The sequence below is a fragment of the Pinus tabuliformis genome, chromosome J (genome assembly GCF_031772625.1).
Source record: "Pinus tabuliformis cultivar Carrire ecotype Pingquan chromosome J, CPIR1, whole genome shotgun sequence".
NCBI lineage: Eukaryota > Viridiplantae > Streptophyta > Pinopsida > Pinales > Pinaceae > Pinus > Pinus tabuliformis.
The window spans coordinates 1,550,062,572-1,550,079,803 of record NC_142295.1 but is presented as its reverse complement, the minus strand read 5'-3'; the positions used below and the strand labels follow the sequence as shown (position 1 = coordinate 1,550,079,803).

The 17,232-nt window shown below is 40.0% G+C and overlaps 2 protein-coding genes across 2 annotated transcripts in view; both read right to left on the bottom strand.

Moving 5' to 3' along the window:
• Positions 1–16,073, bottom strand: part of LOC149233411 (uncharacterized) — a 196,239-nt gene extending 180,166 nt beyond the window's left edge. The window contains exons 1-4 of the mRNA XM_089379747.1: positions 15,686–16,073; positions 14,459–14,767; positions 14,205–14,313; positions 13,977–14,070 (exon numbers count right to left, since the gene is read on the bottom strand). Coding sequence (XP_089235873.1) covers positions 13,977–14,070; positions 14,205–14,313; positions 14,459–14,767; positions 15,686–15,850 — 677 coding nt within the window. The 5' untranslated portion in view covers positions 15,851–16,073. The remainder of the gene's footprint in view (positions 1–13,976; positions 14,071–14,204; positions 14,314–14,458; positions 14,768–15,685) is intronic.
• LOC149233412 (uncharacterized) lies at positions 6,019–7,019 on the bottom strand. Its single transcript, XM_089379748.1, has 2 exons — positions 6,494–7,019; positions 6,019–6,371 (listed from the first exon to the last, which is right to left on the bottom strand). Exons 1-2 carry the CDS (start codon positions 6,950–6,952, stop codon positions 6,168–6,170), a joined length of 663 nt encoding a protein of 220 aa, XP_089235874.1. The 5' UTR covers positions 6,953–7,019; the 3' UTR covers positions 6,019–6,167.
• Positions 16,074–17,232: the final 1,159 nt, after the last annotated feature.

Below are 17,232 nucleotides of genomic sequence, written 5' to 3'. Positions count from 1 at the left end.
GAAGCAGAAATTGGTTACCTTGAGCACCACTGAGGCCGAATACATAGCTGCTAGTATGGCCTCTTATGAAGCTGTCTGGTTGAGGAAGCTCTTTAGTGAGTTGTTTGGACATGTGTTGGATACCATCGTGATCCTCTGCGACAACCAAAGTGGGATTCGATTATCAGAGAATCTCGTATTTCATGATCGCTCCAAGCACATAGATATCATGTACCACTTTATCCGGGATATGGTACAACAAGGAGCAATAAGGCTCCATCACATTGGGACTGATGAGCAGTCGTCGATACTCTGACAAAGCCCCTGGGAAAGGTCAAGTTCTTGACCTTCGGGAACAACTTGGAGTCGTGGAGAGATGCTCTTTTGAGGGTCCTGTATGATATGGACATTGAGCTCTAGGAGCTCCGGGGGGCTTGGGGTACTTCTTGGATCGAGGAGCAACCATAGGGTGAGTGGTTCAGCCTTCCCCTAGTGGTTTGTTGTATACAAGATGAGTGGTTCAACCTTCCCTTGTAATACCCCTAGCGACATGTAAGCAGGATGAGTGGTTCATCCTTCTCCTGCTAAGACATCCTACCCATGCAGTCTGGGACTCATGGGAAGTACCTCTCATCTAGCCAATGAATAGGTAAATGAGGATAGGGACTATAATACTACCGATGGATGCATCGTGTACTACCATACTCCCTATGCTAGGATGACCGATATTGATCTGGGATCAATTGGAACTGACTTCAGGTCAGTAAGAGTGGTATGAGACACTCTCTTTTATCTGGGACTGACTTCGGGTCAGAAAGAGTGGTATGAGACACTCTCTTTTATCTGGGACTGACTTCGGGTCGGTAAGAGTGGTATGAGACACTCTCTTTTATCTGGGACTGACTTCAGGTCAGTAAGAGTGGTATGAGACACTCTCTTTTATCTGGACTAACTTTGGATCAGTAGAGAATGGTATGATGCATTCTCGATCACTTCTTCTTCATTGTTCAACATAGCAGAGCAGAGTAGAGCAGTGCAAAGCAATGCATTTATGGCAGAGATAGTACCGACTGGAAAATGGATTAGCAGATGGAGCTCTCCCTCGTTGAGAGGGAGTGTTAAAATTGGCAACTAGAGCCAAACTCCACATGGGTCATCTCATTTATGACAACTGATATTTTTCTTGAATTCCTCTCTCCGAGAGGTGTAGGATTGATTTAAAGATCATCCAATTCCAACATGTAAAAATGGAGATATGAATTTATTTGTATTATTGACAAATTGTCAACGTCAACCAGCAAGCAAAACGGGCATTTTAACCCCCAGCTCATCCTCAACATTGCGTATAAAAGGAGGAGACCTCAAGTCATTTTATGATCATCTCACGATCTCTCTCTCTACTTGGTTGGGTATGTCTTCTCTAAAGGAGGAATTGGTGGAAAGGACGATCTCAAGCCCTAGCCGCAGCAAAGAAGGAGCCTTAAGACAACGTGAAGGAGCCTGGAAGGACAGCGTGGGAATTTCTATTTGTTGTAGGTGATAGCATGGTGAATGAGGTTGTTCTAGGGCATGAGTTAAGGATTGTTTTAGGTGTGTTTGCAAGGCAGGGAAGCCGCAGCTATAAGGAGAAGTTATGCATTGAAGAGGTCTGCCCTAAAAGGCTAAGGACAGATCAGCGTAGGGCTAGATGTGTATGTGGATGTGTATGTGGTTGGGTGCCTGAAGGTGCAGACAGCTAGGTCGAGTTCTTGAAGGCTAAAATGTTGCTGATTTGATGGTGTTTGGGCACTGTTTTGGGGACCGTTTGCTACGGGGATTGCCATGTGTTAGGTCGCAGGCCATAGCACCACAGTAAGGGTTGCGTAGGGCAGTCAACGGTTGGCATATGCCCTAAGGCAGCATCATAGCAAGGGAGGAGCTCCTCAAGGGTGTGTCACAGCTCTCTAAGGGACTGTTTGGAGACTGTCAAGGGAGTTTAGGGTTGCAGCAAGTGCCCTAACCAGAACAGCAACCAACAACGAAATGCCAACTAAATTATAGGCAGTGTTTTGGGCTGCTTGAGCTTGTTGTTGGAGGCCGAAGTTGACTAGGTTTGACCGAGCTGCTTAGAGGAAGAATTGTGCCCTATTTGACCAGTGGTGACTTTTCTAGTTAGGGCTTTTCTGCTGCTGTCAAATTATTAGATTTGTAAATTTGTACTATCTCTATCTCTGCTGAACTATTGGAGAATATACGAAGAATTGATCAAGGGTTCCCCACATTGGGGTTTTTCCCTGGCCGGTGCCACATCTTGTGTCCTCTTGTCTTGGCTTGTCTTCTATTGTTTATGTTTATGTTATATCTGCATTTTACTATCATGTTGATGTGATTTCTAAACTGGATATTGATATTGGGCTAATAAAGAAATTGAAGTAAATTGCTCTTAAGAATAGGACATATCAAAAATTAACACTTTGTGACTTGGTCTTGGAGAGGCAAATAGGTCAAGGGTCATGGTCTTGGTATTCGTCAATTAAATTCTCTATAAGAAGAAGAATTCATTTGGGTTTTCCTCTCAAGTGGGAGAGGTTTTGGCCCTGGCTGATAGCCTACATTCTGTGTCTCTTATCTCTTTATTGTTTATGCATTGGTAGTTGTTTGATGAAGAAGAACACTATAATAATCTAAGTAAAGAGAAGATCTTAAATTAAAGAAGTAAAAAGCATTCACAAGCAATTATCATAAGAAGAGAAATCACCTAATTGTTATGCCCTAGATTTCTCAACATGGTAACGGAGCTAAGGTGACAAAAGTCAAGGAAGGGCATCTTATCAAGGGACACTCAAGGATCAAATCTCGGAAAAGACATCAAAGCAAATTTAAGAAGATCATCTTGAAGACAAGATCTACAAGGAAGTGTCAAAACCCTAGATCAAAGAAGAAGTCTACACTGAAGAAATCTTGGGATCCTCAAAAGATCACAAAAACCCCTAATCAAGTTAAAGAGACCTTCAAATCAAAGTATTTTTGAAAATTATCCATCTAAGAGAAGTAATATCAAAGGACGTTGTCATCATCTTCAAAAGGTTCCAAGGCCCTCTCGTTGAAGCAAGGATTGCATCTCAAAGGTAAATCCTTATCGTTGAAGAAAATCATCCAATGAGCATCAAGGAATCATCATCAATCATCACCAAAAGTGATCTCTCTCTCTGTGACGGATCATTCTTAAAGAGAACTATCTTCATCAAGGAGAAGTTCTTTATTATCTACATCATCATCAAATTCCAAGAAGCAGCAAGTGAAAGAAGCATCTTAACAAGTAAGTATATTTATGTTTATGTCCACATCTAAATCTGTCAAAATATCTTTTTGCAAGGAAAGTAGCAAATTGGTTGGGGCTTCAAACTATCTTGCATGGAAGAAGAGGACAGATCTAAATCTTATTGAGAATGAGGCCATGGATCATATAAAAGGATCTATCACCAAACCAGCGAAAGAAGATGCTCAAGCACTTGCAAAGTTTATGAAAGGGGAAGTTAGGGCTCAAAGGATTCTCATATGATCCATTAAGGATCCCTCATTCCATATGTATCAAAACTCGAAACTTCAAAAGAAATATATGACAAACTAGTAGAGTTGTATTCCGTACAAGCTAAAGATGTCATCTCATTAAGGCAAGAACTCTACAAGCTAAAGATGTCAAAAGAAGAAGGAATAGTCTCATACTTTATGAAGATATCTGAAATCAGGGATCAAATTCAAGATCCGAGAGAAGTCATGTCTGATAGAGAAATGACTACAGTAGTACTAAATGCACTACCGGAGGAGTGGGGTAACTTTACTTCAAGTATTTATGGGAAGAAAGAAGCTACTCCATGCATGGATCTATGGTCACTATGCAAGATTGAAGGATCCAAGCTAAAGGCAAAATCTGAGGTAGAATCAAGTGAGCAAAATCAAGCATATGCTACAATGACAAAAAGAAAGGGAAAATTTGAAAAGTTTAGTCCTCAGAAAAAGAAGAATAACATGGCTAAGATTCAATGCTATGGATGTCAAGAATATGGGCATCACAAGAGAGATTGTCCTAAAGATCAAGAAGGACAATAACAAAAGAGGGAGAGAAGAAGACCATATCACCGAAAAAGTGGAGGAAGCTGAAAATAAGAAATCCAAGAAAGAGGAAGTAAAAGATCTCTATTATGATTGAGATAGTCTTCCTCGCCTAGTTCTTTTCAAGTTTTGTTTTCAAGTTTTCCTGTTGTAAAGTATAACTATTAGGAATCATTAGAAGCATGATAGGATGCATCATCATAAGAAGCATTAGAAGCAAGAGCTCATGAAATCATCATAGGGAAGCATGAATGATAGCTGAATTAGGTCTATGAAAGAATATAGCTCTTGGTAACCTCATTTGAAGCACTTACAAAAAAAAGGAAGTCATCTGGTACAAAGCTCATCATACATCAGTTAAGAGGAAACATCTGCTGAATGAGGATACTTAAGATCCTCTATTGGAATCTTCATCGGAAGGTTCACCAAACAAAAGGGAGCAAGTATTTCATCAAGAATTTCAACTTGGAGGAATTCATGAAAGAATGATATGATGTCAATAAGCAGGTCAAGGGATTGAAGTTTTCAATCAAGGAAGTTGTTGAAGGAAGATGACCTAAAAGAAGAATGAGGTATGTATGCTTTTATTTGATAATTTGGAGTCATGTCATATGGTTGCGGATAACATGGATAAATGCTCTACTTCGAGAGCATGATCAAAAGGAAAGGATCTCCTCCATTGAAAAGATGCAGGAAGGCATGGGTCACACATTGACTAGATGAAATCAACATAATATGTCCTCATATGAAATATGAGGTGGTTGACATTAATTGGAGGAACTATGATCGGAAGTTCCTGAAAGGAAATGTGTGAAGAAAGAAAGGAAGAGATCGTGAAATAAGCAACTATGGAGAAGGCAATCAACATCCAAGGACTGAAAGATTTGACTATGATATCTCCATGAAAGATATGAAGATGAAGTCTGAAAAAAGAAGGAGACCCATGACAATGTATATCTTTAGGAGACGTGTCAATATGTATGCAGGATGCTGATGCAAACTGAAAGATGTCATGATGAAAGACCATCACAACGGTAATTTTGATTTAATATTTTTGAATAATATCTGGATGGGCTTATGCAGGGCTGCCAAGGGAAGAGTTGTGGGTGTCTTCCACCACTAATGACCATATAGCAGGATGAAAAATCCTTTAGGAAACGTGGCATGAAAGAGGCAGCACGACATGAAGAAAGGCTAGATATGAACTGATGGATCACTTTCTGATGAAAGGAATGATGACACGACTAACTCATGGATGAAAGTGATGGATGGTACGTGCCTTACGAAGAAGTCCCAATAGATGTAGACTCCATGACTAAGAAGACATTCATGACATCGAAGGAAGGAGTTCTAGAAGCAGCTGGTTGTCCCATAATCTCCCCCTGATGAGCTATTGGAAGCAAGTCCCTGATCACAAGGGAGCTTAAATACATTCCTTTATAGGAATGGGTACATTCCTTCACTGGAATGGGTATGTCCTCCCTAAGTTAAGAGGGAGAGATAGATAGATCATCCTTGTCTTCACCTGGGAAGACAGAATGGAGCAATGTTGCACGAAGCGGGAGCGAAGCGGAAGCGAAGCGGAAGCGCGGAGCGCGGAAGCGTCATTTTCCAAAAATCTAGGAAGCGAAGCGTCCGCGGAAGCGTCTGCTATATATATATATTTTTTTATATTTTTTTGCATTTATACTCAAAACAAACATCCCAAATACCAAATTAATTGTAGAAGACATGAAAACATGCATATTTTTGCATAAATCAAGATAGATATGGCATCCATGATTCCATTGTAGTTACTAGTATGTACAACAATCATCTATATTCTAGCTATTACAAACATACATCAAATTTTTAAGCATATTATAAAACATAAAACATTTAAGCATATTATAAAACATAAAACATAGAGCATATTATGATTTATCTAGCAAGTGAGCAACTGTCAACATTTGTCATGTCCAAAATTCAAATAATAATGTTTACAAAATATGTCACTTGGTCACCGCCAAGCCAAAAAGGTTCAAAATTCAAATTCACAAGTCTACAAGTCTAATGAGTAATCTATGACAAAAAGAAGTAGATTGTGAATATATCTACTAATCTCTCCTCCTTCCACCACGAATAGAACGTGATGGCGGGCCTCCACGTGGTGGCAATGAAGAAGATGGTCCCTGTGTAAGTCGTGGCACTGGAACTGATGAAGAAGAACCCCCTGCCGTTGGTGTTGAACCATGGAACCTAGAAACCAAGGGACCAGATGGGGGTGGGGGTTGTGGCATATCAACACCCGTGTCATCATCCTAGAATCGCTCAAAAAATTCATGCAAAAAAAAAAACACTAGTTAACAAAAAAATTAAAAACATGAATTAGAGAAATGCTTTATAAGGGAAAATTGGAAAATTCATACCACAATGGACATACCTGGATAAGAGAATCCTCTAATTGCTCTAGTCGCAACACTCCATCCTCCAAATTGGGCTCCTCTGGATTCTTGTCCCAAGTCAACAAGTCTTTATTAGACTTTGCATCTTCACAGTAATGGGACAACAATCGCAAGTTGTAATGAACATAAACCAAGCTCTCTGCCCGGTCTAAATTCAACCTGTTCCTTTTAACACTGTGGATGAAAGAATAAGAGCTCCAACACCTCTCTGCAGAAGAAGTGTTTACCACCTGTGATAGCACCCGCAATGCCAAACTCTGTAGAAGTGGAGTAGGCCCTCCATGCATGTTCCACCACTCAAGAGCAGAAAAATGCTCTCGATCTTCAATTGCATGCATGCTCCCAAATGGACCAGTGTTGCTCGTATAGTTGCTCACCTGTCTCCGTACCAATGCAGCCTCCTCATTATCAGGGATTAATCTACTCAATGCAGCCATATATTTTTCGTGAACCTCTTTATCTTGGTGTGGTTTTTTCCTGACTCCCCCCCCAGGTGCTGGTTTTGAAAGCCATGATGGATGATAATATTTAGGTGTCAAAACATATGCTAATGCATGCAATGGAACATTTAGCATATCCCATCGTTTTTCCACCTCTTCACGAATATAATTGTACAAGGTGGTATCTCTAGGCTCAACAATGTCTTTAATCTGCCCCAACATGCTATCCATTTGCTCATACACCTCCCCAATTACTGGTCGATCTGAATCTGCAAACTTGATCATGTAATAAATTGGTTTGGTGAATTGCAAAACATATTTAACCTGTGACCAAAAGTAACTGTCAAGAACAGTGTCCTTGACTTCATTAGCACCATCTGTGTCAGTGTTAATTTCATCCCATGTTTCAGCACACACCAGATTAGTTAAAGCTTGTCTCACCCTCACTAGCCGCCTAAAGGTGAGGTAATAACTAGCAAATCTTGTCTTTGCAATTTTAAGCAATTGCAACTTGGAGTAAGTGCCATAGAAGTAGTTTACCCTTGTATGTCCTGTGATGAATTTAATGAGCTGCTTCCCTTTCCTGTAAACCTCAGCAATCCACCCACAATCTTTGTGTTTCACAATATCATGCATCAAAAGGTTCAATGTGTGAACCAGGCACCCAGACCAAAAGATGTGTGGATGAGTACGCTCAATAATTTTTCCTGCTAACTTACAATTTGCTGCATTATCTGTGATCACTTGAACCACATTATTCGGACCAACATCTTTGATTGATTTCAATAGGAGATCTGCAATGTTTGGTGCAGTTGCACTGATGGAGGAGGAGTCATGAGATGCAATAAATACTGCACCACTAGAAGAAACACCAAGAACATTTATCAAATGTTGGTTTCTAATATTTGTCCACCCATCTGATACAATGGATACCCCAGAATCCACCCACTCATGTGTAAAACGTGTCAAAGCTCTTTGAACCTTAGCTTTTTCTCTTTCTAATAACACTGTTCTAGCTTTCTCATAGTTGGGGGCCTTGTATCCTTTTGGGGCTTCATTGATGGCCTTTACCATTTCATGCCAATAGGGAGAGCGAAGCACATTGAATGGTACACCGCAAGCACAAAGAAAACGGACTATCTTTCCATCCACATCATCCCTCCCAGCAACATTAAGGAAATCCCCTATTGTTTTTCTACCTCCAGAGGTTGCAAAAGTACCATGAGGAGATGGGCAACTACCAAATTTAGAGGTTGCACTTGATTCAGAATGAGTTTTTTGTTTCTTGTTTTTTCGTTGTGCAGCCATCTCAATTTGGATGTATTTTTCTCTTTGTTCACTTGAAATGTTTGGGCAAATGGTTACCCCCACAGAACCCTTTTTTTCATCACTGTCCAGCACCCCACAAAGATGCCTCCTCAGACGGGTATATGAACCCGTATATGGTTTTCCTCCATGACAACCATGAGGGCACAAAAATTTGTAAGATCCACCACCCTTTCCCCCTTCAAGTTTGGTCACATAGTTCCACAAGGGATTTGATGTACCTTTCCCATCTTGTGCTTCAGTGTCCCCTTCAAGTTCATCCCCTTCCTCTTCAAACCCTTCCTCCTCATCATACATTGGGTCACCAAGTTCATCCCCTTCCTCTTCCCCTCTATTCCTCACCCTTGCCATCATTAAAACCAAGAGTGGAATGATACATAGAAGCCAAAAGAACACCATCTTGGAATATGGATATAGGTGGTGGACAACCTGTAAATAAAGGAGCAAGTAGAAACAATGGGAAAGAGTAGGAGAGGGAGGAGAAAAATACAATTTTTTTTTCAAAAAAACAAGGGAGTTTGGGGTTTGAACTTACCTCTTTAGCTCTTGTAGATGAAGTCCTCCAAGCTCTTGCTCCAAGCTCCTCCTCCTTCTCCTAGCTCCTCCTTCTTCACTCCTCCAAGCTCTCCTCTCTTCTCCTCTCCTTTCCTCTCTTCTCTTCTCCTCTCCTCTCTTCTCTTCTCCAACTCTCATAAACTCAAAGTGAGAAAATGAGAAGAGAATGGGGGCTTTATTCTTTTCTAAACTCACCCTAAAGTGACCCTAACCCACCCCTAACCCACCCCCTCATGCTTAGTTAAGTTAGATTTTAAATGAAATTAAAAAAAAAAATTGATATCCGCGGGTTGCGCCCGGGTGGCGTGCGGGTGGCGTGCGCTTCCGGGCAGGTTGCGTGGCGCCACCTCATGCCCGAACCGCATGCCGAAGCGCGATTCCGGGGGGCCGCAACCTCATTTGGCAGGAGTCGTTTCAAAAATGCGGAAGCGCGCAACCTAAAAATCGGAATCGCGATTCCTCTGTCGATTCCGGAACGCTTCCGCACGGGTCGCGGTTCCGGGTTAGGATCCGGGGGGGGGGGGGCGATTCCTGCAACCCTGGAATGGAGGATTGAGATACTCTTTGAGGATGAGTTAGGGCATCCAAGATAAGAGTAGTCGTAGAGGACCGATATTCTTTGAGGACTGGGAATCCAAGATAAAATAGTCCTAGTGGAACACACTCTAAGAACCCGGATGGAGTATGTTTCGAGAGAGACAATGATGAGGGTGTTTATAAATCATTGGTCTCACCAGCATTGTGCTCTAATCTTTGGAGAGATAGAATTGTTAGTCAAGGCCTTGCTATGTGACAATGTTGGTTGATATGGTGCTAAACAGATGGGTTACCAATCTGACTCTTCTTATGGGAATTCTTCAGATTGAGAATGACCAAGTACCATTATGAATACCTCCCTAGCTAAGGAGTGTTGAAAAAATGTAACTAGGTTTGGTCTTCATAGTGACATGTATAATTGTGATTTTATGTATTTAATATAAAGAAGAAAAATAAAATTATTATTGCAATGCTTGTCTCATGGGTTTCATGAGAGAGGAATCTTATTTTTAGTTATGGCCCCCATTGTGAGCCTTTAGGATTGGTCATAAAGTCAAATTAAGTCAATGTCATGTATGAAGGACCCTTCTTGGGCATGTTACATTTGTATATGAGTCAATGAAAGTGTCAAAAGGCCCTCCAAGACCAAGCTCAAGCTCCTCCAGCAAGTTGGCATCAAGATGGAGTATTTAACCTACACTAAATGGCGTGTCGACCTATGGGCTAGGAGAAGTCAGCTTATTTGAGGGGCAGATCACTATATATAGGGCAGCTTGGCCTCTATTTAAAGGAAGAATTTCGGTAAAGCAATCTGCAATAGAAAGAAGAGCGAAGATCACAAGGAGCAGTCTCATAACCAGCGAAGTGAAAGGAAGGGAAGAGCGAAGTTGTTTGGGTTTGTTTTAGGGCTGATATCCATCACACGTGCAAAGAAGAGAGGCATCATCTACTGCAGGAAGGACCGAGATACCACAGTCATATTAAGAGGGCAGTTTTGGGAGAAGAACAAGGTGATTCTCAAGTTGAGTTGAAGGAGAGAAGGTCTCCATCTAGAGCAAAGAGAATCAAGGTGTTTCACTATCATATACCTCAGCTAGGGTTTTTGAATTAGGGTCGAAAGTTGTAGGTCTATTCCTAGGAACCAAAACTCTGAAAGATAGCCAAGAAGAAGGAAGAATCGAGAAGTTTGACTATCGTTGACTCAAGGAAGAAGGAGCTCATCAAGGAAGCTTTGTGACTTGGTCTTGGAGAGGCAAATAGGTCAAGGGTCCTAGTCTTGGTATTCGTCAATTAAAGTCTCTATAAGAAGAAGAATTCGTTTGGGTTTTCCTCTCAAGTGGGAGAGGTTTTCGGGCCTGGATGATAGCCTTCATTCTATGTCTCTTGTCTCCTTATTGTTTATCCATTGGGAGTTCATTAATGAAGAAGAACACTATAATAATCTAAGTAAAGAGAAGATCTTAACTTAAAGAAGTAAAAAGCATTCACAAGCAGTTATCATAAGAGAAATCACCTAATTGTTATGCCCTAGATTTCTCAACAACGTGATCTACTCTCTTGATCCCCTCAAGGTTAAGTGCTTGGAACATAGGCATTAACCCTAGTTACCACCTGTAAATGGTGATGAAGTCTTTGAGGCTTTCCCATGCATGGTTATATGGAAAGAAGAACGAATAAATGAAATGGGTAACCAGGTTATACCTTTTTTATGAAATGGGGAAAGCACAATGACTACACATTCTCCCTTGTAGCTTGGGGGAAAGGTCGAGCTCACAATCTCTGCAGAAGAGGGGAAACCACAATGAGAAAACATTCTCCCTTGTAGCTTGGGAAATGGCCAATCTCCCAATCTCTATGGGAGGACTAGAAAATAGGAGATCCAACATTAGCCAATATCATTATGGGGGCTATGGAGCCTGGATGATAGGAAAGCAACATCATGGAAGGAAATATTCAAAAAAAGCAAAATTTAAATGTAGCAAGAGATAGAATTCTTCAAATAAATTCACCATCGAGAATTCCTCTTATATATAGGGTTATTCAAAATGCTTTCTCCCCCCTTCTCGAAATCCACTCATCCAAGACTCCAATGAATGGTAATGATACAATTACTAGAAACCTCTCTTGGTTTCAAATCAATCTCTTCTTTCCATGGAGCAATGATTTGATGGTAACTGTAACACATCATGATGGAAAGAGGTTGGTAGACATGTATGGATGGGTTGGAGACCTCCCTATAATATTCGCCCTCATCCTATTCAAAAATGAAATAATTTGAACTCACTTTCAAAGACTTAATTTTGTACATCTAAAATCAAATGTCTTCCTCAAGGAGAGATCCTCTTCAAAAAAATACACTATTAAGAAAGCATGCATCAATCTATCCCCTTCATTCCATCCCAATCAAAGTGGAACAAAGTTTGGCTCTCCTCCATTCCTAAAATCAATTCTTTTTCTATACTCCTCATGGGAAATTGTTGAGATGTGAAAGTTTGATCAAAAGAGGTGGTATGTATTTAGAGTCCTTCTAAATGTATGCTTTGTAAGGCTAATGAAAAATCATCCCTCACTTATTTCCAATGTTCCACCAATTTCGCGAGACAAGGGGATGCAAGAGCAAGGAAACACATCCAAGGAGGCACCCCCCAAATTTTTAAAAAGGACAAGGTCCCCCCATTCAAAATCCTCATAAAATAAATATTTAAATGTATGGGAAACAATGATAGGTCACAAATATGAACAATGAAGGCATGAAATAAATATTCACATTCACTCTAGGGTTTTTGTTTTTTTAAACTAACTTTTTCTTTTTCTTTTTCAACCATGGAAATCAATAACTCATTGAAGTGATCTAGGCTAGGCTAGGCTAGGCCCGAGATCAAACCTACAAGCTACCACTATAACCCACAAGTATATCCAACAGCTTGCAAGTTAGATATACCAATAACCTATGACTTAGAAAGGGTTGAGACATCCCAAAGACCACCGTATCAAAACCTCTATCACAGGGGGTGCCTCCCTTCTAGCCTTATCACAAGAAGCAAACATGTCATTTGTGGAATTTGCACTCAATTAAGGAAAAGAGGTCACAAATACGAACAATGAAGGCATGAAATAAATATTTACATTCACTCTAGGGTTTTTGTTTTTTAAACTAACTTTTTCTTTTTCCTTCTTAACCATGGAAATCAATAACTCATTGAAGTGATCTAGGCTAGACTAGGCTAGGCCCGAGATCAAACCTACAAGCTACCACTACAACCTACAAGTATATCCAACAGCTTGCAAGTTAGATATACCAATAACCTATGACTTAGAAAGGGTTGAGACATCCCAACGCCCACCTTAGCAGAACCTCTATCACAGGGGTGCCTACCCTTCTAGCCTTATCACAACAGGGAAACATGTCATTTGTGGAAATTGCACTCAATTAAGGAAAAGAACAAACAACTGACCCAGACACTCAAGCTATGAACCCTTACTAGTGGGAAAAAGCCTTGAGAGGACACCCAAGAGTCCCCTATTTGAAGTGGGGGCAATGGCACCCAAGATTCCCCCTTTCAAATGGGGAATGTCAAAAAGTTCCCCACAAAAGAGAAATGTCTTGCATTTCCTATGAAAGGTCAACCCTACATCTCCCTAAGTTCCCTAAAAGGGCAGTGTAGGGAAGCACCCCGCACTAAGTTTCCTTGTCCCAAAAAAGTGGGAAGCATGGGGAATGCAACTCCCAGCTAACGAAGTGTGTCCTCATGTAACACTACTTATTTCTCCAATGGAACTTCACCTCTCCAATTTAGAACCATCATGGTCATTAAGTTGAGTAGGGTAGCCTCACAATGGTGTCTCACCTCATAATGATGGTCATCGGTTTCCAAGATTATGGGTCTCAAATTATTCTCCTAGAAGCATGTCCAAGACTAATTATATCTCCCTTTAACATCTCACCAATCTTCTTGGGACAAACTTTTACCTAAAGCACCTTGAAACTCTTTAAAAAAAACCTAATCACGGCTCTATGGTCATTAATTCCCATATTCATTTTTACTACAAAGTATGGCTTAATAGAAACAACTTAATCTTCGATGACAAAGGGAGGAAAATCAAACATGTCAAAAGAAATGACTGCATCATGATGATCAAGAAGACGAGCATAGCAAATTATCATAGAACAAAAAGATTATGAACTCTGGATGGAACAAAACACTAAATCCCTGATATCTCACAAATTGGGCTCTAAGGTCGCAACAACGGGAACCTGTGAGCAAGAGTTTCACACGAGAACATTGCTTTCAAGAGTTAGATTTAAACCCAAAAAGAGCCATATCCTCCTTCTTGACAAGGTAGCGAAGAGAAACCTCAACCCAACAGGTTGATGAGGAGTCATTCATGACCCTAAAAAAGGAATTATAGGTTGCAAACTTTCTAGGATTATAGGAATTATGTTCACAATATTTATGCTCCAAAAGAATTCTCTAGATATCCTGAAGATGGCAAAACTAATACAGCATTGTGCTGTCAAACAAAGTTGGTTCTTGGAGAGAATTTTGTCATGTCCATAGAGAGTATAACACAGAAGCAAACAAAATGACAGCTTTAATCACACCTGCTGCTCAAAGAGCCATCTTTGTTATAATGTTGAGTTCCTACAAGCTTCTTTCCAGGATCTTGTAACTGCTGCCGCAATGAGACTGAATAAACTGCAACCACAAAAGCATGTTCCAGAAACAGTACTAGATTTATACATATATGAGAATGCCACCAAGAACAGTAAATCAGATGGAATTGTAGAATAATTTTCATACATATTAAATTGCAAAAGTTGAATGCCTACCGTCTCCAGAGTTCAAACCAATTATAAGGTCATGACCATCTTTCGCATCCGGATCAAAGGCATGGCAAATTGGATTGGAGCTACTGAAATGAATTGCTTTGATCGGATCCTAAGAAAATGATTACCAACACCAGAATTCAGACAGACTACCTAATACCACTGACACTTTTATAATAAGCTGGCAAAAGTTCACATACAGCGCTTTTTTTTTTCCTATCGGCAAAGTGCAAAGAAACGTGTCGAGTATGGCACACCTTGTCATGAGAATTGAAATCACTGATGAAAAGAGTGTCTCCGACATTAAAAATTAGATATGTGCCTTCTCCATCATAGTTTGAAGTCGTAGGCCCATTGGTTGTAGACGAAGGACCATGTACAGATGAACCAATCTTACTTCCTGAAATAGTTTTACTAGAACCATTGCCCCCTCCAAAGTTCAATGTCCGGCTCCCATTACCACCCCCTAAAAGCCTCGCAGCTAACTTCACACCCGTCGTGCTGCTCAAGCCACCAGAAGGCAATGGTTGAGAAACTGGCTTTTCCTTCAGATGAGCAAGGGTTGCCTGCAAAATAAAGCCATTCAAATGCTTTCCCTTTGAGAACATTTTCCTCAATTCTGGTCCCAAAACTATAAAATTAAACAAAAGAGGAACCACAGTATGCACATCGTCAAAGAGTTCAATAATCTCTAGATAAACCAAGCACAGAGCTTAAGCTCCTTGACATTATAAAGAATCGTATGAATGTAATCACTATAAATAGGGCAACAAACACAAATAGTATGATCTAACTACTAGAAATAGCACAAATAAACGCTGGACATGCCTTGTATCAAAGTTTACCACTGCTCTAGAGCATGTTAACTATGAGTTGCGCAACTCGGGAGACACAAAAGAAGAGCTCCAAACAACCCCCGAAGATAACAATGTTGAATATATCATTTGCGTCGTATACATTTGTGTGGAGCGGTATGAAAATCTTTTATATATACTAATTCTGGTTTGATTCCCACATAGAGGTTTATAGAGTCATGCTATTACATTTAGGTCAAGTAAAGGCCGCCTCCTGGTACGTATTGACCTAGAGCTGATTTTTACTTCAATCAGAGAATAGCAGGGTCCCAATCACTAGATTTTCAAACCATATTGAGTGCGCTTTTGTTGTGTGTGCAATTGTCACAAACATACAAAGAATAACACGCAAATAGAGCACACGCACACAAAGGAAGAAGGAATGGTAAGAGTGCATTGACAGACCTGCCAAGAATCACTAGCAGACATAATGTATTAACTGATTATACAGGAGGACAAGAGGGCTTCTATACATGTTATTTGAGTGCCCTTATTATAATTAATAATAAATAATATCCCCAATCTTGTTCCTCGGGACAATTAATTTTAATAAATGGGATTGAAAAAACAGAGCGGTAATTGGCAATAATCACTAAATGCAGGTGGTATTACAAATATAAGTTAATGAACCTGCGTGACAGCCTTCCCATGACTATAGTGAAGAAGTCCGGTGGGATGGGTTTTCTCATAGCAAAGCTTATAATGGCCCTCGGGGGTCTTGAAGTAGGTTTTGAGCCCAGGTGACTGCTGGGCAGTTGGTGCCGCCGCCATTCTGATGCTGCCGCTGCTGCTCATTCAAAGCCTTGTGTCTGTAGCCAAACAAATAATAGCACATAACATCTGTCTGTCTCTTACGCTGGTAAATGCCGGAATTCTTTCCAATTGCTATTTTCGACCACAATTGGCTTGGTTTCTTCTAAATCAATAGCTGTGCCCTAAAAATGGTAGAGCATTGCGGCTGGAATGTCGAGTAGGAGCTAGAGGCACATTGGGCTCTCATTCGATCCTCGCTGCTATCTTAATTGTGATTGAAGATCTCGGAGCTTCGGTGCTCTGTCTGAATTCGCTTGGCCGGTTCTCGATAGAATCCACAACGGATTCGAATGCAAAAGGGGCTCACGTATGCATTGAAAGTAATTTGGGAGCAATTCGGACGGATATTGGAGTGCTGGCTGGGCGCATTTGGATCGAAATTGGAGAATAATTTGAAGGAATTTGCGAATTACATGGGGTTTGGGTTCATGCAGAGGCTGATAATCTGGTGGAGAATGTCTTAGAATCGTACCCCATATATTCCCTTTTGACTTTACTTCTTGCTAATCGCGCATGCCTTGGCTTCTGATTTCTAATTCTAAACATGCGTTTTGTTTGAGTTAAACTCTTCGTTTACTGCAACATTAACCGAGATTTTGGGATTATTTTAAATGTGGAATTTAATTTAATAAGTTTGAAAAAAAAATACAATTTAATGGTGTGGTCCTCGAAAACGAGGAGCCTGCTTTGGTACTTCACAAAAACTTGGGGTGGTTCTAGAAAACAAGGAGCCTGCTGCTTTGGTACTTCCAACATACATGAGTTGCGCGGATTTATTTATTTTTTTAATGGAACAAAGGGTACATAGAAACTTTGTGATATATTTTTGGAAAAAAAATATTATAGAAAAATGTCGTGATGGTTTGCACCATGACGTGGAAGCATCTTTTGAGAGGTTAAGTGAGAATAAATGGAAGAAAGAATGATAGAAATGTTTAGTGCGATCAAATAAAGTTGTATTATATGAATGTTTATATGAATGTGGAGAAAGGAAATATATGATGGTGAAAACGAGTGATAGAAAATTTGAAGTGTAATAAAATAAAGTTGTATTGTATGAATGTTGAGAAAGGAAATATATAGCGGTGAAAGTGTATAAACGATAACGTATTAATAAAAGAATGACAATGAAAGAGCACAAGCATATGAAAAGAATATACCATGTAAAAAGATGTTTTAAAGGTTATTAAATATGAAATAGTTGCCATAGAGGTTAATAAATATGGAAAAGTTTTAAGTAATTAGTTTTGTTTTTTTGGTTTTGTGGTTTTAGGAGGTATTAGGTGTATAAGGATTATTTTTTGTCCGTGTCTATTTTTGAGAGTGTCAAGAATTTTGAATTTGTGATTTTTCAATAGCAAAGG